A 26,065-nucleotide genomic window follows, 5' to 3' on the forward strand; every position below is an offset into this window, starting at 1 on the left:
TTAAAATATATGCAACAATGGGAGACATTTTTACTTAAACCACCATAATACTCAAAGAGAACAACATAGTAATTTTCTGTTTTAAGGATCCTGATCTATTCTACTATGTGTCTACTTAGGACAAAAAATTAAAAGATGTTCATTTATGAAAAAGAAAACCTATGACTGAACTAAATGCATATCTATTGAGCAAGTTTCTCATGGTAACTGCTGAAAGTTGACGGCTAACTTAGACACAGCTCCTCATCTGACTGTTCATCCTGTAAGACATAGCTGAAGGGTCCTATTTTGTGTCAAAGTTTAAAAGCAATGCAGCTCCCAGTCAGAGCAAAATTCAGCATGCAAATTCTCTCTTTCTTTGTAAAGCATTTGGAGAGTCCTAATAGTTTTACTTGATAAGTGTTCTGTTTATACTGCCACACACATTAGTATTGTAATACTAGAAAATGAAAAAAGAAAACTATGAAAATCCATCAAGAAATGTGTCTAAAGAATTCAGAAGTAATTGAGTAGGCTTGTGCCATCCCACAGCACAAACAGCTAGCATCAACAAAAAGTGTCTCTAAAACCTCAAAACACGTCAAGTATATTTAAATGAAGGGGTTCATGAAAATATTTATTTTTTTAAGATTTATATTTGTTTTTGAAAATTATCTGTGTGTGTTTCAATGTGCATGTGGGTGCAGTATCCATAAAGGCCAGAAGAGGGCGTTGGAGCTGGAGTTAACAGATGGTTGTTAGCTGCTAGGTATGGGTGCTGGGAACCAAATGTGGAGCTTTAGCAAGAGCATAGAGAATCTTAACTTCTAAACTATCTTTCTAGTTATGCTTCTCTGTCTCTCTCTCTCTCTCTGTCTCTCTCTCTCTCTCTCTCTCTCTCTCTCTCTCTCTCTCTCTCTCTCTCTCTCTCTCTCTCTCTCTCCCCTGTGTGTGTGTGAACAGTTTGTGGGCTGTAGTTCCCTCCTCCCACCATGTAGGCCCCATTGATTGAATTCAGTTCATCAGGCTTGGAAAAGAACCCTTTTACCCACTGAGCTATCTCCCTGGTCCTGTGATTACAATTTTTAACAGCCCCATTAGTCACATAGGAGAGATATTAAGGTTCCAATTTCTTATTCTGAAAACCAATAAAAGAAGTGAAAGCTGCATTTCTTTCATAATCTCTATGATAATCTATAATATGAGGTAATCAAATGCAAATGAAAAGAGTGTTCCTTTTTTTCCTTTTAACTAGGAAATAATATAGAGCAAAGGTGGTATTGAAAATATGCTCACTTGGCAACCTTGGATAAAGAAATGGCTTACAGTAACTACAAATGTTCAAAAGAAGATTAATGACTTTCCTTTTTGGTATGTTGAGTCAGAATAGCTTTGATTGGGTTGATGTGCTACCCACAAGTAAACATACTAGGTAGATTTTTTTTATAAACTGACTCAGAGCTCTTAAATTCATTTCAAAGCAGGTATAAACTTGAAAGCATTTGATTCTCTAAATCCAAGAAGCACCTTCCCGGAGATTTCATATTCACCTGGCATTTTCTAAGGGCAAGCAGATAGTTTCCCTGTCATTCCAGACTTAGGAGACAGAGGTCAGAGCTCCAGGTCCCCAGAGAGGCTGGGAATTGAGAAGGGAATATTCAAAAGAAGGTTATCAATGAGAGTTCGCACTTTGGCTGCCCAGCCACACTTCGACTGATTTATTGAATGCTGTGTGCCTTTTTTAATTTTATTTTTTTTATTTCTTTTACATACCAACCACAGTTCTCCCTCCCTCCCATTCTCCTGCTCCTCTCCACCCCTCCACCCCCTATTCACTCTCCAGAAAAGATAAGGCCTTTCATGGGGAGTCAACAAAGAATCCTCTAGCTGAGGCAAGACCAAATGTCCCCCCACCTGCTGAATGCCCTGCATTTGGGCTGAGCAAGGCATCCCACCACAGGGAATGGGCTTCGAAAAGTCAGCTCATGTACTAGAGATAGGTTCTGGTCCCATTGCTAGGGACCCCACAAACAGACCAAGCCACACAACCATCACCAGCATGCAGAGGACCTAGTGTGGTTCCATGTAGCTGTTAGGCTAAAGTCCTTGAGGTCCAAGGTACCCAGGTCAGCTTCTCTGTAGGTTTCTCCATCATGATCTTGATTTCCTCTTGCTCATGTAATCCCTTCTCCCTCTCGTTGACTGGACTCCTGGAGCTCTCTGCCCAGTGCTACCCAGTGCTTCCCAGTGCTGTGGATCTCTGGATCTGCTTTCATCAGTTACTGGATGGAGGTTCTATGATGTCTATTAGGGTAGTCACCAATCTGATTATAGGAGTTCAAGTACCCTCTCTACTATTGCTGGTAGTCTTAGCTGGGGTCATCCTTGTGGATTCCTGGGAAATGCCAGGTTTCTCCCTAACCCCATAATGTCTCCTGCTATCAAGATGATATCTCTTTCATTACTCTTCTCCATCCCTCCCCCAACTCACCCATCCTGTTCCCTCATTTTTTCATTCCTCATCCCCTCTCCTATATTCCGCTGCCCAGTTTACCCAGGAGATCCCATCTATTTTCCTTCCTAAAAGGGTGGTCCATGTGTTTCTCTTAGCGTTCTCCTTGGTACCTAGCTTTTCTGGGGCTGTGGATTGTAGCCTGAGTATCCTTTGCTTTATATCTAATATCTACTTATGAGTTAGTACGCACTGTGTTTATCTTTCTGGGTTTAGGTTACCTCACTCAGGATGATTTTTTTTCTAGTTCCATACATTCACCTGAAAATTTCATGATGTCATTGCTGTTTTTACAACCAAGTAATACTCCATTGTGTAAATGTACCACATTTTCTTTATCCATACTTCAGGAGAAGAGCATTTAGTTTGTTTCCAGGTTCTGGCTATAATGAATAAAGCTGCTATGAACATAGTTGAGCAAGTGCCCTCATGGTATGATTGAGCATAATTTGGATATATGCCCAAGGGTGGTATTGATGGGTCTGGAGGTAGATTGATTCCCAATTTTCTGTCAGACTGTCATACAGATTTCCAAAGTGTTTGTACACGTTTACACACACATCAGAGGTGGAGGAGTGTTTCCTTTACTCCACATCCTCTCCAGCATAAGCTGTCATCAGTGATTTTAGTCTTAGCCATTCTGATAGGTGTAAAATTGTATCTCAGAGTCGTTTTGATTCTCATTTCAAAATTGACTAAGAATAATGAGCAATATTTTAAATGTCTTTCGATCACTTGAGATTATTCTATTGTGAATTATCTGTTTATATCTTTACCCCATTTTAATTGGATTATTTGATATTTTGCTAACTAATTTCTTGAGTTATTTATATAATTTGGATGTCAGCCCTCTGGCAGATGTGGGGTTGGTGAAGATCTTTTCCCATCTGGAGGCTGTATTTTGTCTTATTTACCATGTCATTTGCCTTACAGAAGCTTCTCAGTTTTAGGAGTTCTCATTTATTAATTGATGTTTTCAGTGTTTATGCTAATGGTATTATATTTAGGAAGTGGATTCCTGTGCCAGTACATTCAAGGCAACTTCCCACTTTCTCTTCTATCAGGTTCAGGTAACTAGATTTATGTTGAGGTCTTTGATCCACTTGGACTAGATATTTGTGCATGGTCATACATATAGTTCTATTTGCATTCTTCTACATGCTGATATGCAGTTATGCCAGCATTGTTTGGTGAAGATGCTTCCTTTTTTCCATTGTACCATTTTGGCTTCTTTGTCAAAAATCAAATGTTCATAGGTGTGTAGATTAATGCCATGGTCTTTGATTTGATTCCATTGATCAATGTGTCTGTTTTTAAGCCAATACAAGCTGTTTTTAATTACTATGGCTTGATTTGTGGATCTTGGTGTAAGAAATGGTGATGCCTCCAGAAGTTCCTATATTGTATGTGATTGTTTCAGCCATCCTGGGTTCTTTGTTTTTTCATTTGAATTTGAGTATTGGTTCTTTTGAGATCTGTGAATAATTGTGCTGGAATTCTGATGAGAATTACATTGAATCTGTATGAACATTGATTTTGGGAAGTTGCCATTTTTACTATGTTGATCCCACCTATTCAAGAGCATTGGAAATCTTTCTATTTTCTGATACCTTCTTCAATTTATTTCTTCAAAGACTTAAAGACTTAAAGCTCTTGTCATACAGGTATTTGATTTGTTTGGCTGGATTTACCGAAAGATATTTTAAATCCTTTGTGGCTATTGTTATGGATGATGTTTCTCTGATTCCTTTCTCAGAACATTTAACATTTGTATATAGGAGGACTACTATTTTTTATTTTTAGTTAATCTTGTATTCTACCACATTACTGAAGGTGTTTATCAGCTATAGTAGTTCTGTAGTAGAACTTTTGGGATCACTTATGTATACTATCATATCATGCAAATAGTGAAAGTTTGACTTCTTCCTTTCCAATTTGTATCCCCTTGATCACCTTTTGTTGGCTTACTGCTCTAGCTAGAATTTGAATACTATATTGAATAGATGTGGATAGAGTGGACAGCCTTGTCTTATTCCTGATTTTAGTGGAATCATTTTGAGATTCTCTCCATTTAGTTTGATGTAGGCTGTTGGCTTGCTGTATATTGCCTTTGATATGTTTAGGAATGGTCCTTATATTCCTGATATCTCCAAGACCTTTATCATGAAGGGGTGTTGGAGTTTGTCAATGGCATTTTCACCAGTGAATAAGATGATCATGGGTTTCTTTTTTTTCAAATTGTTTATATGGTGGATTACATTGAATTGACAGGTTTTTTTTTTGTATGTTGAACCATCACTTCACTGCATCTCTGAAATGAAGCCTATGGTGGATGATTTTTTGATGTATTCTTGCATTCAATTTGCCAGTGTTTTATTAAGTATTTTTGTATCAATGTTCATGAAGGAGAATGGTCTGTAATTCTCTTTCTTTGCTGTGTCTTTGTGTGATTTGTGTGTCAGGATAACTGTACCTCATAAAGAGTTTGGCAATGTTCCTTCTGTTTTTATGGTGTGAAACAATTTGAAGATCATTGGCATTAGCTCTTCTTTGAAACTCTGGTAGAATTCTGAATGAAACCATTTGACTATGGACTCCTTTTTTTGTTTTTTGTTTTAGTTTTGTTTTGTTTTGTGGTTGGGAGACTTTTAATAACTACTTCTATGTCCTTAGGGGTTATACATTTATTTAAATTATTTATTTGGTCTTGATTTGATTTTCATATGTGGCACCTACCAGAAAATTGTCCATTTCTTTTTGATTTGAAAATTTTGTGAAGTTCAGGATTATGAAGTATGAATAATTATTCTCTGGATTTCCTCAGTGTCTGTTGTTATGTCCCCCTTTTCATTTTTGATTTTGTTAATTTGGATATTTTCTCTCCCCTTTGTTTAGTTTGGGTAAGGGTTTGTCTATTGTGCTGATTTTCTCAAATAATTAATTCGTTGTTTCATTGATTCTTTGTATTGTTCCCTTTGTTTCTATTCTATTGATTTCAGTGATGGAGGATTCTTATTGGCTAATAAACAGACTGCCTTGGCTTTTTGATAGAGCAAGATTTAGATGGGTGGAATAGACAGAACAGGAAGAAGGAAGTGAGGTAGATGGCTCAGTCAGATGCCACACCTCTCCTAAGTTAGTCAGACTGCCCTGCCTCTCCTCAGTGAGATGTGATGAAGCCAGCCACCAGGCCAGACATGCTGAATCTTTCCAGGTAAGACACCATTCATGGTGTTACACAGATTATTCGATATGGGTTAGTCAAGATGTGAGTAAGAGGCTGAAAATAATGGGCCAGGCAGTATTTAAAAGAATACAATTTGTGTGTTGTTATTTCGGGGCATAATCTAGCTGGTGGCTGGGAGCATGGTGGCAGGAATGAGGCCCGCAGCTCCCCACTACACTTCAGTTTATTTATTTTTCTGGAAGGAATCTACTCCTCCTGGCTGAGTCTGCTTCTTTTTGTTCTAGAGCTTTCAGGTGTGCTGTTAAATTGCTAGTGTGATTTCTTTAATTCATTATATAGGCACTTAGTGCTATGAACTTTCCTATTAGCACTGCTTTCATAGCGTGGCATATGTATGGGTATGCTGTGCATTTATTTTCATTGAATTCTGGGATATCTTTAATTTCTTTCTTGACACAGTGGTGATTCAGTGGAGTGTTATTCAGTTGCCATAAATTCATAGGCTTTCTATAACTTGTGTTGTTGTTGTAATCTTATTTTAAGTCATGATGGTCCAATAAGATATAGGGGGTTATTTTAATTTTTTGGCATCTATTGAGATTTTCTTTGTGAATAACTATGTGGTCAAATTTAGAAAAGGTTCCATGAGGTGCTGAAAAAAAGATTTATTCTTTTGTGTTTGGGTGAAATGTTCTATAGATGTATGTAAAGCCCATATGGATCATAACATCTGGTATTTCCCTTATTTTTCTGTTAAGTTTCTGTCTGGAAGACCTGTCCATTAGTGAAAGTGGGGTGTTGAACTCTCCCTTTATTATTGTGTGGGGTTTGATGTGTGATTTACGCTTAAGTAACGTTTCTTTACACATATTAGTGCCCTTGTATTTGAGGAGTTAGATGTTCAGAATTGAGGATTCATCTTAATGGATTTTTCCTGCTATGAATATTAAAATGGCCTTGTTCATCTATTTTGATTGATTTTAGTTTGAACTTTATTTTGTTAGATATTAGGATAGCTACACCAACTTGTTTCTTAGGTCCATTTGATTGGAAAATCTTTTACCAACCATTTACTCCAAGATAATGTCTGTCTTTGAAGTTAAGGTGTGTTACTTCTTTTTTTCTCATTTTTTTATTAAAGATTTCCATCTCCTCCCCTCCTCCTCCCCCTTTCCTCCCCTCCCTTCCACCCATACCCTCACTCCACCCCTCTCCAAGACAAAGAGCCATCAGGGTTCCCTTCACTATGTTAAGTCCAAGGTCCTCCCAGGTCCCCCTAAGTCCAGGAAGGTGAGCAACCAAACTGACAAGGCTCACAGTGAGCCCGTCCATGCTGTAGAGTTCATGTTCATTGCCGTTGTCCTTGGTTTCTCAGTCCTCCTTCACCGTCAGCCACATTCAGAGAGTCCGGTTTGGTCCCCTGTTCCATCAGTCCCATTCCAACTGGACTTGGTGGTCTCCCGTTAAATCTGTCCCACCGTCTCAATGGGTAAACGCACTCCTCATGGTCCTGACTTCCTTGCTCATGATCTCCCTCCTTTTGCTCCTCATGGGGACCTTGGGAGCTCAGTCCAGTGCTCCTATGTGGGGCTCGGTCATTTTCTCCATCCAATGCCAGGTGAAGGTTCTATGGTGATATGCAAGATATTCATGAGTATGGCAATAGGATCTGTACATTTCTGGCACCCTCTCCTCAGCTGCCCAAGGACCTAGCTGGGGGCGTCTTCCTGGACACCTGGGAACCCCTCTAGAGTCAAGTCTCTGCCAACCCTAGAATGGCTCCCTTAACTAAGATATATAATTCCTTGTTCCCATATCCACCCTTCCTATATCCCAACCATCCTATTCCCCCAAGCTCTTCCCATCCTCTACTTCACACTTTTCTCTCCCCATCCCCCCTCCCCCCATCTCACCCCACCCCCATGTTCCCAGTTTTTGTCCGGCAATCTTGTCTACTTCCAGTATCCAGGAGGATAACTATATGTTTTTCTTTGGGTTCACCTTCTTATATAGCTTCTCTAGGATTTTTTATGAATTATAGGCTCGATGTCCTTTATTTATGGCTAGAACCCAATTATGAGTGAGTACATCCCATGTTCATCTTTTTGGGCCTGGGTTACCTCACTCAGGATGGTGTTTTCTATTTCCATCCATTTGCATGCAAAATTCAAGATGTCTTTGTTTTTTACCGCCGAGTAGTACTCTAATATGTATATATTCCACACTTTCTTCATCCATTCTTCCACTGAAGGGCATCTAGGTTGTTTCCAGGTTCTGGCTATTACAAATAATGCTGCTATAAACATAGTTGAACAAATGCTTTTGTAATATGATTGGGCATCTCTTGGGTAAATTCCCAAGAGTGGGATTGCTGGGTCCTGGGGTAGGTTGATACCAAATTTCCTGAGAAACCTCCACACTGCTTTCCAAAGCGGTTGCACAAGTTTGCATTCCCACCAGCAATGGATGAGTGTACCCCTTACTCCACATCCTCTCCAGCAAAGACTATCATTGGTGTTTTTGATTTTAGCCATTCTGACAGGTGTAAGATGGTATCTCAACGTTGTTTTGATTTGCATTTCCCTGATTGCTAAGGAGGTTGAGCATGCCCTTAAGTGTCTTTTGGCCATTCGAACTTCTTCTGTTGAGAATTCTCTGTTCAGTTCAGTGCCCCATTTTTTAATTGGGTTCATTAGCATTTTAAAGTCTAGTCTCTTGAGTTCCTTATATATTTTGGAGATCAGACCTTTGTCTGTTGCGGGGTTGGTGAAGATCTTTTCCCAGTCAGTAGGCTGCCTTTTTGTCTTAGTGACAGTGTCCTTTGCTTTACAGAAGCTGCTCAGCTTCAGGAGGTCCCATTTATTCAATGTTGCCCTTAATGTCTGTGCTGCTGGGGCTATACGTAGGAAGCGGTCTCCTGTGCCCAAATGTTGTAGAGTACTTCTCACTTTCTTCTCTAACAGGTTCAGTGTGTTCAGATTGATATTGAGGTCTTTAATCCATTTGGACTTGAGTTTTGTGCATGGTGACAGATACGGATCTACTTTCATTCTTCTACAGGTTGACATCCAGTTATGCCAGCACCATTTGTTGAAGATGCTTTCTTTCTTCCATTGTGTGCTTTTAGCTCCTTTATCAAAAATCAGGTGTTCATAGGTTTGTGGGTTAAGATCTGGGTCTTCTATTCGATTCCATTGGTTGACTTCTCTATTTTTATGTCAATACCAAGCTGTTTTCAATACTGTAGCTCTGTAATAGAGTTTGAAGTCAGGGATGGTGTAATGCCTTCAGAAGTTCCTTTATTGTATAAGATTGTTTTGGCTATCCTGGGTTTCTTGTTCTTCCATATAAAGTTGATTATTGTCCTCTCAAGATCTGTGAAGAATTTTGATGGGATCTTTAAGGGGATTGCATTAAATCTATAGATTGCCTTTGGTAGTATTGCCATTTTTACTATGTTGATCCTCCCAATCCAAGAGCAAGGGAGATCCTTCCATTTTCTGGTATCCTCTTCAATTTCTTTCTTCAAAGACTTAAAGTTCTTGTCAAATAGGTCTTTCACTTCCTTGGTTAGAGTTACCCCAAGATATTTTATGCTATTTGTGGCTATCATGAAAGGTGATGCTTCTTTGATTTCTTTCTCTGCTTCCTTATCCTTTATATATAGGAGGGCAACTGATTTTTTGGAGTTGATCTTGTATCCCACCACGATACTAAAGGAGTTTATCAGCTGTAGGAGTTCTTTGGTGGAGTTTTTGGGATTGCTTATGTACAGTATCATATCATCTGCAAATAACGAAAGTTTAACTTCTTCCTTTCCAATTCGAATCCCCTTGATCCCCTTGTTTTGTCTTATTGCTATTGCTAGAACTTCAAGCACTATATTGAAGAGATAAGGAGAGAGTGGACAGCCTTGTCGCATTCCTGAATTTAGTGGGATGGCCTTGAGTTTCTCTCCATTTAATTTGATGTTAGCTGTCGGCTTGCTGTAAATAGCCTTTATTATATTTAGGAATGACCCCTGTATCCCTAATCTCTCCAAGACCTTTATCATAAAGGGGTGCTGAATTTTGTCAAATGCTTTTTCTGCATCTAATGAGATGATCATATGGTTTTTATCCTTCAGTTTATTTATATGATGAATTACATTGATAGATTTTCATATGTTGAACCAGCCCTGCATCTCTGGGATGAAGCTTACTTGATCATAGTGGATAATTTTTCTAATGTGTTCTTGGATTCTGTTTGCCAGTATTTTATTGAGAATTTTTGCATCGATGTTCATGAGTGAGATTGGCCTGTAATTCTCTTTCTTGGTTGAGTCTTTGTGTGGTTTAGGTATCAGGGTAATTGTAGCTTCATAAAAGGAATTTGGCAATGACTGTTCTGTTTCTATATTATGAAATACCTTAAGGAGTATAGGTATTAGGTCTTCTTGGAAGTTCTGGTAGAATTCTGCATTGAACCCATCAGGTCCTGGGCTCTTTTTGGTAGGGAGGTTTCTGATAACAGTTTCCAATTCTTCGCGACTAACAGGACTATTTAGAGCATTTACCTGGTCCTGTTTTAACTTTGGTATATGGTACTTATCTAAAAAAGTGTCCATTTCTTTTACATTTTCCAATTTTGTGGCATACAGGCTTTTGTAGTAAGATCTAATGATTCTCTGAATTTCCTCTATGTCTGTGGTTATGTCCCCTTTTTCATTTCTGATCTTATTAATTTGTGTGTTCTCTCTCTGCCATTTGATTAGTTTGGCTAGGGGTTTGTCAATCTTGTTGATTTTCTCCAAGAACCAGCTTTTTGTTTCATTGATTCTTTGGATTGTTTTCTGTGTTTCTATTTTGTTGATTTCTGCCCTCAGTTTGATAATTTCCAGTCTTCTACTCCTCCTAGGTGAGTCTGCTTCTTTCTTTTCTAAAGCTTTCAGGTGTGCTGTTAAGTCTCCAATGTGTGCTTTCTCCGTTTTTTTTTTAAGTGGGCACTTAGTGCTATGAATTTTCCTCTTAGCACTGCTTTCATAGTGTCCCATAAGTTTGAGTATGTTGTGTCTTTATTTTCATTAAATTCAAGAAAGACTTTAATTTCTTTCTTTATTTCTTCCTTGAGCCAGGTGTGGTTCAGTAGTTGACTGTTCAGTTTCCATGAGTTTGTAGGCTTTCTGGGGGTAGCACTGTTGTTGAATTCTAATTTTAATCCATGGTGATCCGATAAGATGCAGGTGGTTACTAATATGTTTTTGTAACTGTGGAAGTTTGCTTTGTTACCGAGTATGCGGTCAATTTTCGAAAAGGTTCTATGAGCCGCAGAGAAGAAGGTATATTCTTTCCTGTTTGGGTGGAATGTTCTATAGATGTCTGTTAAGTCCATTTGGTTCATTACCTCCATTAAGTCTCTTAATTCTCTGTTAGGTTTCTGTCGGATTGGCCTGTCCATTGGTGAAAGAGGAGTGTTGAAGTCTCCCACTATCAGTGTGTTTGGTTTGATGGCTGTCTTAAGTTCTCGTAATGTTTCTTTTATATAAGTGGGTGCTTTTGTATTAGGGGCATAGATATTCAGGATTGAGACTTCATTCTGATAGGTTTTTCCTGTAATGAGTATAAAGTGTCCCTTTCCATCTCTTCTGATTGATTTTAGTTTGAAGTCAACTTTGTTAGAAATTAGTATGGCCACACCAGCTTGTTTCTTAGGTCCATTTGCTTGATAAACCTTTTCCCAACCCTTTACTCTGAGTAGATGTCTGTCTTTGTGGTTGAGGTGTGTTTCTTGTAAACAGCAGAATGTTGGATCCTGTTTTCGTATCCAATCTCTTAGCCTTTGCCTTTTTATAGGTGAATTGAGTCCATTGATATTAAGTGATATTAATGACCAGTGGATGTTAACTCCGGTTGTCATTTTTTATTTGGTAGTAGAGATTGTGTGTTTCCTTTCTTTGAGATGTGCTGGTGAAGGGTCGCTAGATGTCTGAGTTATTTTGGGCAATGCTGGACTCCTTTGTTTGTGAATTTCCTTCTATTTCTTTCTGTAAGGCTGGATTTGTGGCTATGTATTGTTTAAATTTGTTTTTATCCTGGAATATTTTGTTTTCTCCATTTATAGTGAACGAAAGCTTGGCTGGGTATAGTAATCTGGCCTTGAATCCATGGTCTCTTAGTTTCTGCAAAACATCTATCCAGGACCTTCTGGCTTCCATGGTTTCCATAGAGAAGTCAGGTGTTAGTCTGATAGGTTTACTTTTATATGTTACTTGACCTTTTTCCTTTTCAGCTCTTAATATTCTTTCTTTATTCTGTATGTTTTGTGTTTTGATTATAATATGGCGAGGGGATTTTTTTTGATCCAGTCTATTTGGTGTTCTGTAAGCTTCTTGAACCTAAATAGGAATATCTTTCTTTAGGTTTGGGAAGTTTTCTTCTATAATTTTATTAAATATATTTTCTGGACCATTGAGCTGTATTTCTTCTCCTTCTTCTATGCCTATTATTCTTAGGTTTGGTCTTTTTATTGTGTCCCAGATTTCCTGAATGTTTTGTGATGAGAATTTGTTGGATTTGCTGTTTTCTTTGATCAGTGCGTTTATTTTCTCTATGGTATCTTCAGAATCTGAGATTCTTTCTTCTATCTCTTGTATTCTGTTGGTTATGCTTGTTTCTGTAGTCTCTGTTTGTTTACATAGATTTTCCATATCCAGCTGGCCCTCGGGTTGTGTTTTCTTCCTTGCCTCCATTTCAGTTTTCAAGTCTTGCACTGTTTCCATTATCTGTTTGATTGTTTTTTCTTGGTTTCCTAGGATATCATTTACGGATTTACTCAATTCTTCAAACTTTTTGTTATTCTTCTCGTCCATTTCCTTAAGGGAGTTTTTCACCTCCTGTTTAAGGGACTCTATTACTTTCATAAAGTCAGTTTTTTCTACTTCTTCTTGACTAGTGTGTTCAAGTCCTCCTGTTATAAGTTCGCTGGGTTCTGGTGCTTTCATGTTGTTTTTCAAATTGTTGGAGGAATTCTTGCATTGGTGCCTGCCCATTTCTTCCTCTGAATAATCCCCTTTGGGTCTTCTTTTAGAAGTTCAATTCACCCCAATGAATTCAATTCACTCACTCTAATGAATGATGGATCCTCTGGCAGACTGTCAGGTCTCCTTTCAGGCCAAGCAGCTTGCTGACAAAGGGCCTACCTTGCTGTAGGCAGGCTAATGAAGGAGGGGACCTCCCACCGGCCTGGGTGCACTCAATTCCAGTTCCCCGGCACCCAAACAGGCTGAGCTGTGGGATTTTGCGGCCCCAAAGATGGGAGGATGAGGCAGAGGGTGGGGGGTTCTGGGTGCAAGCTGGGAAGGGCAAGGTGTGTTTCTTGTATGCAGAAGAAAAACAGGTCCTGTTTTTTGTATGCATTTTGTTATCCTGTGCTTTTTTAGAGGTGAATTGAGCCAATTGATACTAAGGGATGTTAATGATCAGTGATTGTTAATTCCTGTTATCTTTGTTTTTGTTGGTGGTTTTGTGTGTGTGTGTGTGTGTGTGTGTGTGTGTGTGTGTGTTTCCCTTCTTTGGGATTTGCTGGTGTGGGATTATCTATTGCCTGTGTTTCCACTGGTGCAGCTAACTTCCTTGGATTAGAGTTTTCCTTTTAGTACTTTCTGTAGCACTGGATTTGTGGATAGGTATTGTTTAAATTTGATTTTTTTCATTGAGTATCTCATTTTATCTGTTTATGGCGATTGAAAGTTTTGCTGGGTATAGTAGTCTGGGCTTGCATCTGTGGTTTCTTAGTGTCTGCATAACAACTGTCCAGGACCTTCTGGCTTTCAGAGTCTCCAGTGAGAAGATGGATGTTATTCTGATGGGTATGCTTTATATGGTACTTGGTCTTTTTTCCTTTGTAGCTCTTAATATTCTTTCTTTATTCTGTATGTTTAGTGTTTTGATTATTATGTAGTGAGGAGACTTTTTATTTTTGTTGGGCAATTTGGTGTTCTGTAAGCTTCCTGTATCTTCATAGGTGTGTCTTTCTTTAGGTTTGGGAATTTTACTTTTATTATTTTTTGAAAATATTTTTCTGTGCCTTTGAGCTGGTATTCTTCTCCTCCTTCTATCCCTATTATTCTTCGGTTTGGTCTATTTATGGTGTTTTAGATTTCCTGGAAGTTTTATGTTAGGACTTTGCTGGATTAAACATTTTCTTTTTTTTAGTGAATCTATTTCCTCTATAGTATCTTCAACGCCTGAGATTCTCTCTTTCGTCTCTTGTACTCTGCTGGTTATACTTGCATCTGTAGTTTTTGCTCATTTGCCCAGATTTTCCATTTCCAAAATTTCCTTGGTTTGTGTTTTCTTTATTGCCTCTATTTCAATTTTCAAGACTTGAACTGTTTCCTTCCCCTGCTCGATTGTTATTTTTCTTGGCTTTCTTTAAGGGATTCAATGATTTCCTCCAATATCTTATTTATCTTTTCCTTGATTTCTTTAAGGGAATTTTTCATTTCTTCTTTAAGAGCTTCTATTGTCTTCATATTTTTTTTTGTTTGAGGTAGTTTCTTCTGCTTCATCTGTTTTAGGATGTTCAGGTGTTCCTGTTGTAGAACCGCTAGGTTCTGGTGGTGCTACATTGTTCTTTATGTTGTTGAGTGTACTCTTTTTCTGCCATCTACCCATCCCTTTCTCCAATTGTTACAGATGGTTCCTTCATGTCTGGATGCAGCTGATGTGGTGGGAGATGATTGGGCAAGGAGAGGATGATGGGCTCCACAGGTTTGTGGGTCAGAGTAGAACTGATAGGTAGCAGAGCCCAGTGGGTAGCATGACAGGGGTAGTGAAGCAGCCTTCCTCTGGAGAACAATGTGTGCTTAAGTGAAACACCCAGGAGAGAGCAGGAGCTGCAGAAGATAGTTCTAAAAACTTGTATCATCATCATAGTGTTAGGAAGACTTCCCTTGGAAGTTCAAGTCCTGCCTGTTAGAGGGAATTGTTAAACACATGGGCTTTAAACAGGAAGACCTTAGGGACACTGACTGAGAAGTGCTGGCCATACCTGAGGTTCCATAACTAATTTCTAGGCGTAAGTCCAAAAACAAAATATGGTAACCCAGAATTAGGACTTCCCGTGGTCATGGAGACCTGCTGGAAATGGCGCTTCTTGCGAGCCATTTCCATTTTCTTCCATGTAATCTCTTCAGCCTTTTCCATTCTTCTGACAGCACTCGTTCACTATTTTTCATTTCCTGGCCTTGCATCCATTTATATATGTGTTCACCTATTCAGCTGAAGTACTACAACAGCGGAAATATACCTGGTTGCCAATCTACTTCAAATACATCTACTCAGTCTTTTCTGTAACTCTGCTCTTTTCTTTCCTATTTCGTTTACAATTTGGAAGTCCTTCCGGGCTCAGTAAATAGATTAATGTCTGTTGCTTAGGATTGGAGGACTTTTGAGGACAGGATGTGACCCATGGCTGAAATTGTAGCTTCCATGGTGTCATGTGGCATAGTTCATGTGTAATAACAATTGACAAATAGACTCATGGAAGCTATTTTTATACAGGTACTAGAGAGATGACTCATTGGTTGGAGCGCGTACTGCTCTTTCAGAAGTTCCTTTTCATGTACCCATATCAGAAGGCACACAGTTGCCAGTAACCCCTGTTCCCGAGGATCTGATGCCCTTTCTTGCCTTTGAGGACACTAAACACATGTGTACAAACCTAACACAGACTCATACATGTAATTAAAAAAATTTTAAAAATATTTTGATATAAGAACAACTACCTGGGGCTCATAGGAGCTCAAAGAGTCTGAACTGACAACCAGGGAGCCTAGACCCTCTGCATATATGTGCTTAGTCCTATCACAACTTGATATGCTATGCTTTGATGATACCCATGGGAGGCCTGCCTTTTTCTGAGGCAGAGAAGGAATGGATTCGGGGTAGGGGATTGAAGAGGGGAGGAGGAAATAGGGAATAAGAGGAGAGGAGAGAGGAGAAACTGTGGTCAGTCTGCAAAATAAGTAAATAAATTTAATTAAAGTATTTTGATATAAATTAAATAATGAGTTAGTACATAAAAGCACAAATTTATTACATTCAAAGTAGATTAAAGGAAAGGGATATCTTCAAGGTGAATAAATTATATCCTTATCAAAATGGTATCACTGTCATCAAGGTAGGAACTCTGAGGTATTTCTGTTTGATCTCCATAGCATTTTAGTAATATGAAACATGAAATTTAATCTCTGCATCTTCTAAACAAGGAAACCAAGTATGTAGGTCACTTTGGTCTCGTCACAGAAGTCAACAAGACCGAAATACAACTTGTAATCTTCCCATGGCACACTGAAAAGCTCTTGCCGGAGCTGATGCTGAGGGTTTCATCTACCCAGAAAGTTAATTTAGATTGAGAGTTAAGTGCAGGAGTCATGGATGGCCCTTCAGTCCCTCAGCATAATGCTGACTTTACCTCCGTCTATTTAGAGCCATGGCAGGAGAGTCACTGTTCTTTGTGGTTCTGTGTAGAGCTTGTGTCTATGTCTCCTTCCGTTTCATGGTATTCGTTTGGGTTTTGTTTTAAAAGTAGGAGCTCCTTCTTAAATCATCCCGGGCATTTTTATGCTTCTATGTAAAAGTAGTATCACCCACTTCCTGTTGATTTCTTGAGTGCTTGGTCTCCAACCTGATTCAGTAATGCAGGTCCCAAGTGCCTATTCATCACCCTGCTGCTTGACTGTCTCACTATATAACAGTTTAACAGTGGCTCCAGCTGATTCATTTCTTAGTTTAGTAACTCATGGGTAATAATTCTCAAATAAACAGTATGATTGATTGCTGTTCAATGCTGACTTCACTTTTAACCAAGAAGAGTTTGGCCTATAGCCCCTTTCTCTTGCTCATGGAAGGTCTATATTAATTTTATTCTTTGATCTTTAAGGATAGAACTCTTTTCGTGGTTGTGTGTGCATGCGTACATATGTGGGCATGCATTTGTATTTTAGTATATGCACAGCTGAGTGAAGGTGCCCTTGGAGGCCACAGGGAGGTGCCAGACCCCCGAAAACTGTAATTAGTTTTGCGAGAAGCCTGACATGGGTTCAGTGATTCAAAACAGGATCTTGTGCAGGAACCTTTTACGGCTGAGCCATTTCTCCAGTCCCGAAAGAAAAATTTTGATTCAACTTATATTTTGGAGGTAATTCTCCCCAAATGAAGAGAAGACTTAGTTATCTTTTCCATGAAGAATCCTTCCACGACCTTTAAATAAAATTAATTTTCTCTTATTGGGGGGATGGTTTTCCAGTTCGTGCATTTTCTACTCCAGTCCTTTTCTTTTAAGGCTTTAGTCATCTGTGCTCATCAATAATGACATGAATCATAGTATAACTTGCAGAATCAATTTGTCCTGAAGTATCTTTCAGGGGAAAAAAAATCTCCCAAACCTCTGAAACTTTCTACAAGAACCAACGGTAGTATAAATAAATAAAGCGTATTCATTTTCCCCGGTACAATTCAGTAGGCAATGAGGTTATTTGATTTCAGAAAATAGGCCTCTGTAACCTACATGTTCTTCCAGTCAAATCTTCTTGATGTTGTAATCTAAGTCAGCCTCGTGGGGGAACCTGCATTCCCGGGTCTCGAGTTAGGAGTCTACAGCTTCTAATTCAGTGGTGACCTGGCAGAGCTCAAGATGGTGAATGTTTTTGGAACACCCAAGAAAGAATTTTTTTAGCTTTATTTATCTAAAAAAAAAATCAAAAATTGTTTAATATGTTTCTTGATCTGTTCAGGCATTCTATGGCATGCTCCTGGACAAAGATCAAATTGCAGGATCTTTGTCCTTCTACAAGTGGGGCCTGGAGATTAAATGTGGGTCATCTGATGTAGTGTGGGGTTGCAGGCCGGCTTCCGGCTGCCCTGCTCCCGCATGCTTAGCTTTACACGCGAAATAACAACACACAAACTGTATTCTTTTAAAGACTGCCTGGCCCATTATTTTCAGCCTCTTACTCACATCTTGATTAACCCATATCTAATAATCTGTGTAGCACCACAAAGTGGTGTCTTACCGGGAAGTTTCTAGCTTACGTCCATCTTGGGCTGGAGTTTCATCGCGTCTCTCTCTCTGAGGAGAGGCAAGGCAGTCTGCCTAATTTAGGAGAGGTGTGGCATCTGACTGAGCCATCTACCTCACTTCCTTCTTCCTGTTCTATCTACTCCACCCACCTAAGGGGCAGTCTATCAAATGGGCCAGGCAGTTTCTTTATTAGCCAATGAAATCAACTCAAACAGAAGACTCTCCCACATCAATCTGAGTTCACAGAGCAAGAACCTTTATCTACTGAGCCATCTTGGCAGGCAGCCCAGGTTTTTTTTTTTTTTTTTTTTTTTTTTTTTTTTTTTTTTTTTTTTTTTTTTTTTTATGGCTGGGCCATGAAGTTTAATTTAAAAAGTCACCCTCTTTTTCTTAGTAATCTCCTTGGGGTGGGACAGAATATTGCTTTGAAAAGTGACAGCCCTTTACGATTCAAAAATGCTCAGACTTTTGGAGGGTGCAGGACTGGGTGCAGGGTTGGGGTAGGAAGAGTCAGGTGCAGGACAATATATCAGAACGATAAGTGGGCTTGCACGTGGAGTATGTGCAGGTATAGACAGCGCCTGCTGCTCCAGGAGGTGTAGCATTTCCCCCAGCCCAGCGGACATCCTTCTTAGAGGCTGCTGCAGAGCAACTGTCTTATGCATCTCAGACAGCTCTGGGGACCCTGCCCTGATCCGGAAGCAGAGCTCTGAACAAGGGCATGACTAATCACATCTCAGGGCTGTGTGTCTTCCCGTAGATGATAAGCTCTTTGAACAATAGGAAAGAATGTGCTTTGCTTTCATGCAACACTTCATCTGCTCTGTACTAGCAGAGACCTCTCCATTAATATGGGCTGAAGGAAGGAGGGCAGAATGCCCATTTCGGGAGCATTCCTTTCGACACAGCTCCCTGAAAGACGTTTGTATATTTTCTGTCGGAGCGCTTTCCATTCCACGGAAGATTACATTTCTGCATCGTATAAGGAAAGCCAGACTATATATGGAGTCACCAGGTGACTGGGTCCAGGCCTACAGTCTTTCTGAGTCTCCTCTTTCCTCAGTTCTGGCTTTAAATAAGCAGATTTCAGATGGCAGTATTCACTGAGGAGAATTCAGTTCACCCACAACTGCTACTGTGAGTGAGCTCAGACAGGAGCTGACAGACGGACAGCCACAGAACCCACAGCTGCCTCAAATCATCCTCTCTGTACAACTTTGCAATGATATTGATACTGAGAAGCACTGTGTGTGTGAGTGTGTATGTGTGTGTGTGTGTGCCTCTGCATGTGTGTGTCTGTGTGTGTATACATGCACATGTGTGCATGGGTAAGTATATATGAGTATGTGTGTGCTTGTGCGTGTGCATGTGTGGTATGTACATGTGTGTATGTGCATGCATATGTGTGTATGTGTGTGTATGCGTGTGCACATGCCTGTGAATTTGTGTGTATATGTGCCTTGTGTGCTCTTCAGAAATTCGTTGTTTTAAAGAATCAGAAATCAACGCAAGTATTTAATTATTTTGAGCACCTCTTTTCCTGTTCAATATTCTAATAATAAATAATAGGCTACCATTAGCAGCAATGAGTGTTCATTGATTACTTGTTACTATGTGGATAAACATTCATACAACAAATCTGTGGAGAATATACTGTTACTCTCATTTCATGCATGAAGAAGCACGACAAAGAGGTTAAGTAATTTGCTATGAGACAGAAAAAAGAAACACCCCTACTATTATTGTTTGGATATGAGATGCCCCCCCCAGGGCTTGTATCTGAGCATGTGATGCTGGCAGTATTTATGGAGGGCTGAAGAAATTTTCAGAGCCAGGGCCTGACTGGCAGAAGTCAGCCAGAAGGTTCAGGCATGTGAAGGTTTCATATTGGCCCGGTTTGCCTGCTCTCTCTATTTCCTGGCCTCATGATACTTTGGTGTCACAGATCCTACCTTCCCTGCCATGCTAGAGACCTTAGGACTCCAGGAGACAAAATAAATCTCTGCTCTCATATTTTTTATCTGTCAAGTATTTTACCACAAGGACACAAATCTTAGTCCCTAAAACCAAAATGTAAAATTATCATGGTGTCTTATGCAGCAAAGGTGCAATTGCTGGGAGCCTCCCTGGTTTATTCTGGGGACCCTAAGTAATCAGAAGGGTCTTTCGTGAGAGGGAGGTGATGGGTTAGAGAAGATAGTTCCAGATATTTCTATCATTTGTTTTTATGTCTTTGTTAGGGTTTCTGTTCACACACACACACACACACACACACACACACACACACACACACACACACAGGGACCAAAAGCAACTTAGGGAGGAAAAGGGTTGATTTCACTTATTCTCCTACATTACAATCCATCATCAAGAACCCAAAACAAGAACTGGAGACAAAAACTGAGTCAAGGAAGAATGCCGCTTGCTGGTTTGTTCTCTCTCTGTGCCTTGATTGTTCTGTATTCTTGTACATCCTAGAGTGGGTGGTTCTGCGAAGCATAAGAATACAGACTGAGCAAGTCACAGTGGCCTGGTCCTTCCCACATCAACCACTAATTAAGAAAATATCCCACAGGCTTGCTTCAGTCAGTCTTATAGAGACATTTTTGCACCTGTGGTTCTCTCTGCTCAGACAACTCTACCGTGTATCAAGTAGGAATAAAACTAGGGTGTTTTATGTATCATAAGACAGTGCTTTTGTGCTGATGGTTTCACAAGTCAGATATTTACATAAATAACTTTGTAAATATAATAATAAAAGGGGGTGGTTGTCAATGAGCATAAACTTAACATGAAAATGCCAGGGAGCACAGTGACTGCTTTCCACCCCTTCCTTCCTTCCAAAAGACATTGCTTACGTACAGGTATGTACGTAATGTGGAATGTGTGATGTGATTGTTATCAATATACTCATTTCCATATTTCTGTAATTTTTTCTTCAGGGGCCCCTTTGTTGAAGGGACTCTACCTTCTACTTCAGAGTATTAAATTGTTTCTTGTCATAGCAGTTTCTCAACAATCCTTCAATTTTTTGTTTATGGAAGTGAACATGGACATATTGGGAGAATACCCAGACTTTTTGAAATTAGATGCCACAAGTGTAATCTAGTGTATGAAGAGAAGATATGGGTTGGAAACTATAGAGAGAGGCGGGGTTTCATATGAGGACCTGCCTGAGACTCGGATTTCTAGGTCTGACACCCGAGTAAGCTCCTTCTCAGCATCTTAGTCAGTTGGCCTTGTCTTCTCTCCCAGAACGTCTGTTACAGCCTGTAATGGTTTTATGGATATATTTGCTCATATTCTCTGTTTAAGATCCATGTTGGCATACTTATCTTGAATATTTTCTACCTGGAATATTTAGTGCACAGTACCTCTGACATGGAAGACTGAGTATGTTTATACTAAGTACTTCACTGACATACATAACCATGTACCTGTGAGATGGGAAGTAGGTAAGAGTCAGAGAAAATAGCAAGTGGCTTCAGTTTGAGGGATAAAACATTACACCATTGCTTTAGGCATCAATTGTCCAAGACTTTTTTTTCACTACCTTATTTTGCTGACAGAAATATTCCAGGCCCCAAAGCTTGAGGTGCCATGGAAGATGGATACAACCATTATAATGTAATAATAACAATAGTGAAAAAGAGAAGAAAAAAAGAAATAGTAGGCTAAAGTAACATGGTCTGTTTTTATGGGGGAAAATCTCTTGGTAGCTAATTCCAAAAATAGTCTTTATCTATAATAAAATCATTACTCTGATAGTTGCCTCTAAGCAATACATTAACTCAGAGATAACTCAGAGATAACTGCATTGCTCCAAATGTGTCAGCATTTAAAGTCTATCTGGCTGAAATTTTTCTTAATTTATTGCTATCTAATAATGGTAAAAAAAACATCATTTGTGTTTGACAAAGAGTTATGCTTTAACCATACACATTCATTCAGCTATATAACAAGGAATGGTTGTTCAGCTAACATTATTCTTTCTAAGGAATGTAATGTTTATTCATGTATACTTGGCAAATAAATTCTTTATAAGCATATTAACAAGATGTAAAAAACAATCAGACCCCTGGGTCTTCAGAAGAGAGCTTCATAGAATAGTGAAAACATTTAGGGTTGGTGGGGGTAACTAACAGTTTTCAGGGTGTAGTGGGTAGTCTGAATCAATACATATTTGGGCATAGAAGTAACTATAATAATTTCATCAAATGAAATATGATGAGTAAGCTATAATGTTATGTTGTTGACTGAAAGAAATCAGCTTACCCGTTAAAAAACAGTTTCTTGTTTTATTGGGTTTCTCTAACCCCCTCATTTCTTATATAAAGTACTCTTGGGGTAATTGCTTTAAAAAAATCTTTGGTTTATGAGACAGAAAATACAGCGAGAATTTCTGAGTATTATTGGTTTCATTTTGTTTCTTTTCTGGGGTGCAAACTGATTTTGACATATGTACTGTTATGTTACCAGTATCACATGGCATCTTTTTGAAGATGAACTGAATAAGAGTAAGCTTGACAATGAGCAGGTAAGACACTGTCAGATAGCTGAAGAATCAGGCTGGTGTCAAAGTATGGCATAAACGCAGTAGAATAAACCTCACAATACCATTAGGATAATATCTTTCCAATGATGCCCTTGAGAAAACAGAAAAGAGTCTTGCACTTAAATGCTATCTCTTAGTCATGCAAATAATATTATAAAACAGAGCACAGGGCCAATTTAATGTGTGCTTGAGTGGTATTTTATAACTCTAGACTACACACAGAGACATACATGTGTGTGTCTGAATGGATGCTGTCTTTGATAGGTACGACACATACCTGGTAGAATTTTGAGATACCCAAACCAATTTTTTTCCTGAGCTTCCCCCCAAAATTAATTTTAACAGTCCAAGACCAATATTAAATTATTGATTTTTAAATATGTATTATAAAGTGATTACACACACATATGTTTATATATATGTATATCAATTACATTCAGATTTCTTTTTTTGCAGAATAAGGCTAGCCTTTAGTAACATAAGAAAATTTATGGCATGCACTTAAATATATTGTGAGTAGTTAAAATGATCCAGATGGAACTGAATCAATTTTGGGTTTTGATAGAATTAGATATGTTTTGCTATGATATTACACACACACACACACACACACACACACACACACACACACACCGTAGTAGTTAACATGCTTCAGTGCAAACCATATTTATCCATAGAATGATGACTTTCACTATCTTTGTCTCCAGGGTCAGTGGTGATTGATCTTGATGGAAAAAGTTCCCTTCTCTACAGATTTGATCAAAACTCCTTGAGTCCAATAAGAGATATCATTTCTTTGAAATTTAAAACCATGGAGAGTGATGGGATCCTTCTGCACAGGGCAGGGCCTACTGGAGATCATATCACATTGGAGTTAAGAAGAGGAAAGCTCTTCTTACTTATTAATTCAGGTAAAGCTACTTGGTGATGCTCTTGGAAGGTCGGATTCTTTGATTGTCACTTATGTAACTTGGTGTTTTCATATCTCACTTCTTTTAACATTCAAAGTATTTTATTTTCCCAATGAAAGACTTTTGTGTATACCCAGTGCCTACTGTGGAAAAGAATAATTGTTTAACTATGTAAAGATGTGTTGCATTTGTTTATGCTGCATTTGTTTAATTATGTAAAGGTGTGCTGCTCTTTTACCATGTCTGCATAAGGCACCTGAGTGGTCTAGTAAAAATGGAATGGCCAATTGGTAGGCAGAGGATGGATAGGCAATGCTGGCAGGCAGAGAGAAAAGGGGAGTCAGCCATCCAGTCAGAGACCAGCTAGCCAGCGGCCATCCAACCAGACATGGAAGAAGCAGGAAAATAGCATGGATAGAATGTAGATGATGTAAATGTGCCTCAGGGCCGCACATAGATTAATAGAAATGGGTTAATTAAGCGAATAGAAAAGGTAGCTAGAAATAAACCTAAGCTAAGGCTGAGCATTCATAATTAATGGTAAGTCTCCATGTCATGATGTGGTGGCTGGTGGTCCAAAAAAGCCTATATATTTGGCACCCAATGAGTGTCACCAAATGTTGTTTTAATTTTGGCATAGTACCTACACCTTAATCTATTGCTATGTCAGCCAGCAAATACTACTCTGCTGTTACCAACCTATTATTCTCGCAGCAGCCTGGCTGCTCAGGCTGCACCTGGAAAGAATTTTGTTCACACAGCCAACAACCTTGCTGCCTCCTCTAAAGGTAGCTTTAGCCAACTACTTTCATCCTAATTATGAATAAGACTCAAAACTCAAAGGCTGGGGTGAAAACCTGAGAGTTCAGAGAGGCTGAGTAGCAACTAACTAACCCTTTCTCCTTCCTGATGTCCACGGAAGACCTGTGCTTCTGCTTCACCACCCCAGAAAAAACCTATACCACTCCAAACCCCACCCTACTACTTCCTGTTTCTGTCTCTCCTAGGTGCCCTCTGATGCTCTATGATTACTTTCTGTCAACTAGCTGCCAACTCAGCCTCCTGACCCAAGATTAATTTTATTTAATTAAAGCAAATGCAAACTCAAGGTTCATAGCGGGATCAAATATCCTCCAACAAATGCCCAAATGATCCATGTTTGCAAACTGCACAAACCCTTCTTTGGATGCTCTGCCTATAACTCTGACGTAGCTCCACAGTTATTCCCTAGCATCATAAAGGATGGGATGGGTCATTGAAAAATATTACAGCAGTAAAAATAATGAGCTTGTAGCAAAGATAAAATTTACATAGAAAATGAGCTTGCAATGGGTAATAATAATAGAAAGAATTAACAGTGGAAGAAATTACAGCAAGGTTGAGAGATCATTATAATCAAGCTTCAGATAAATCCACACTCGTGTTCAGGATGGTATGCATGGAAGAAGGTTGCAAATTACTGTGAGAGCTGCTGGCCCATCAAGAAGAAGCTCCCCACCCTTTTAACTGAATCACGCTGCTGTCATTTCTCCTCCCAGGTGAAGCTAGACTGACCTCCAGTTCCACCCTGATCAACCTCACCTTGGGCAGCCTTCTGGATGATCAGCACTGGCATTCTGTGCTCATCCAGAGACTGGGCAAACAGGTCAACTTTACAGTGGACGAGCACAGGCGTCACTTCCATGCCCAGGGAGAATTCAATTACCTGGATCTTGATTATGAGGTGTGGTGGTTACATTTCAATTAATACAGATTTGATGATGCATATGTGGTTTAACTTCCTAATAGAAAATACGCTATAAAAAAGACACCTCCAGAGCAAATCTCCAGGCTGACAAAGCATTCCTAAGGTGGCCTAGCTTATTAGCATATGGAACGTGGGGCTCATCATTTATTGTATATTTATATGTATCATTATAGAACATGATCATCATCTGCTTAACATGTACAGTCACAGGGCTTCATAGGCAGATTTTATTTCTCATGATGAGATCTCATTGCCACATGCAAATCTAGGATGCATGGTTTGATTTCTTTTTGGGTTCTACCCCTGAGAAATAGAGATTTATGAGAGACAATAGCAGTGAACAGATTAATCCATTAACAACTGATTTAAATATGCAAATAGCAATTTGTGCTAGAAACATATACAAAATAAAATATCATAATTAGCTACATTATTAAATAGACCAAGTTCTACTGTGAATCAAAAAGTGTATTTTTCTTCATTAAGCAATAAATATCGAAACCAGGTGTGATTAGCGACTTGGAAAGATAATCAAGCCGTCACACAAATGAAGACTGAATGCACATAAATTTGTTTTTAAAAGTCGGTATCTTAATTTTTTTTCTGTGTGGTGTTGTAAAGTTATCTCCGTGATGATTACTGCTATTATTTCTAATCATAATTATTTAAACAGGTTATGATAAAAATCACTAAACAATATTATTGATGCCATTTTTCTTTCTAAGATCAGCTTTGGAGGGATCTCAGCACCTGCAAAATCAGTGTCATTGCCATACAAACACTTTCATGGATGTCTGGAGAACCTCTATTATAATGGAGTGGACATCATCGGCTTGGCGAAGCAACACAGCCCTCAGCTCATCACCACGGTAAGAGTTCCATATGAAGCAATGAGTAAGATGAACCTTTCCCAAATAAAATTGCTCCCTGTGAGGGTCTTGCTTATGTTTTAGACATGGCTTTTATTTAAAAAAAATATCTCTAGTTGACAGTATGCATATAGGAGATTGGTTCTATTGAGGGTAATTACAATTCATAAAATGACTATGTTTAATATATTTATTTTTATGCAAAGTAAACACATGCCGGGCGGTGGTGGCGCATGCCTTTA

The 26,065-nt window shown here is 39.0% G+C and overlaps 1 protein-coding gene across 6 annotated transcripts in view; it reads left to right on the plus strand.

Moving 5' to 3' along the window:
• Cntnap4 (contactin associated protein family member 4) overlaps positions 1-26,065 on the plus strand; it is a 302,762-nt gene that overhangs the window by 167,984 nt on the left and 108,713 nt on the right. For 5 of the 6 annotated variants that reach the window (XM_038312860.1, XM_038312862.1, XM_038312866.1 and 2 more), the window contains exons 5-7: positions 23,004-23,207; positions 24,746-24,930; positions 25,680-25,823. In XM_038312860.1, coding sequence (XP_038168788.1) covers positions 23,004-23,207; positions 24,746-24,930; positions 25,680-25,823 — 533 coding nt within the window. The remainder of the gene's footprint in view (positions 1-23,003; positions 23,208-24,745; positions 24,931-25,679; positions 25,824-26,065) is intronic. The other variant, XM_038312863.1, reaches the window with a different exon arrangement.

This window comes from Arvicola amphibius, chromosome 15 (assembly GCF_903992535.2).
Source record: "Arvicola amphibius chromosome 15, mArvAmp1.2, whole genome shotgun sequence".
In the NCBI taxonomy this organism is placed as follows: Eukaryota; Metazoa; Chordata; class Mammalia; order Rodentia; family Cricetidae; genus Arvicola; species Arvicola amphibius.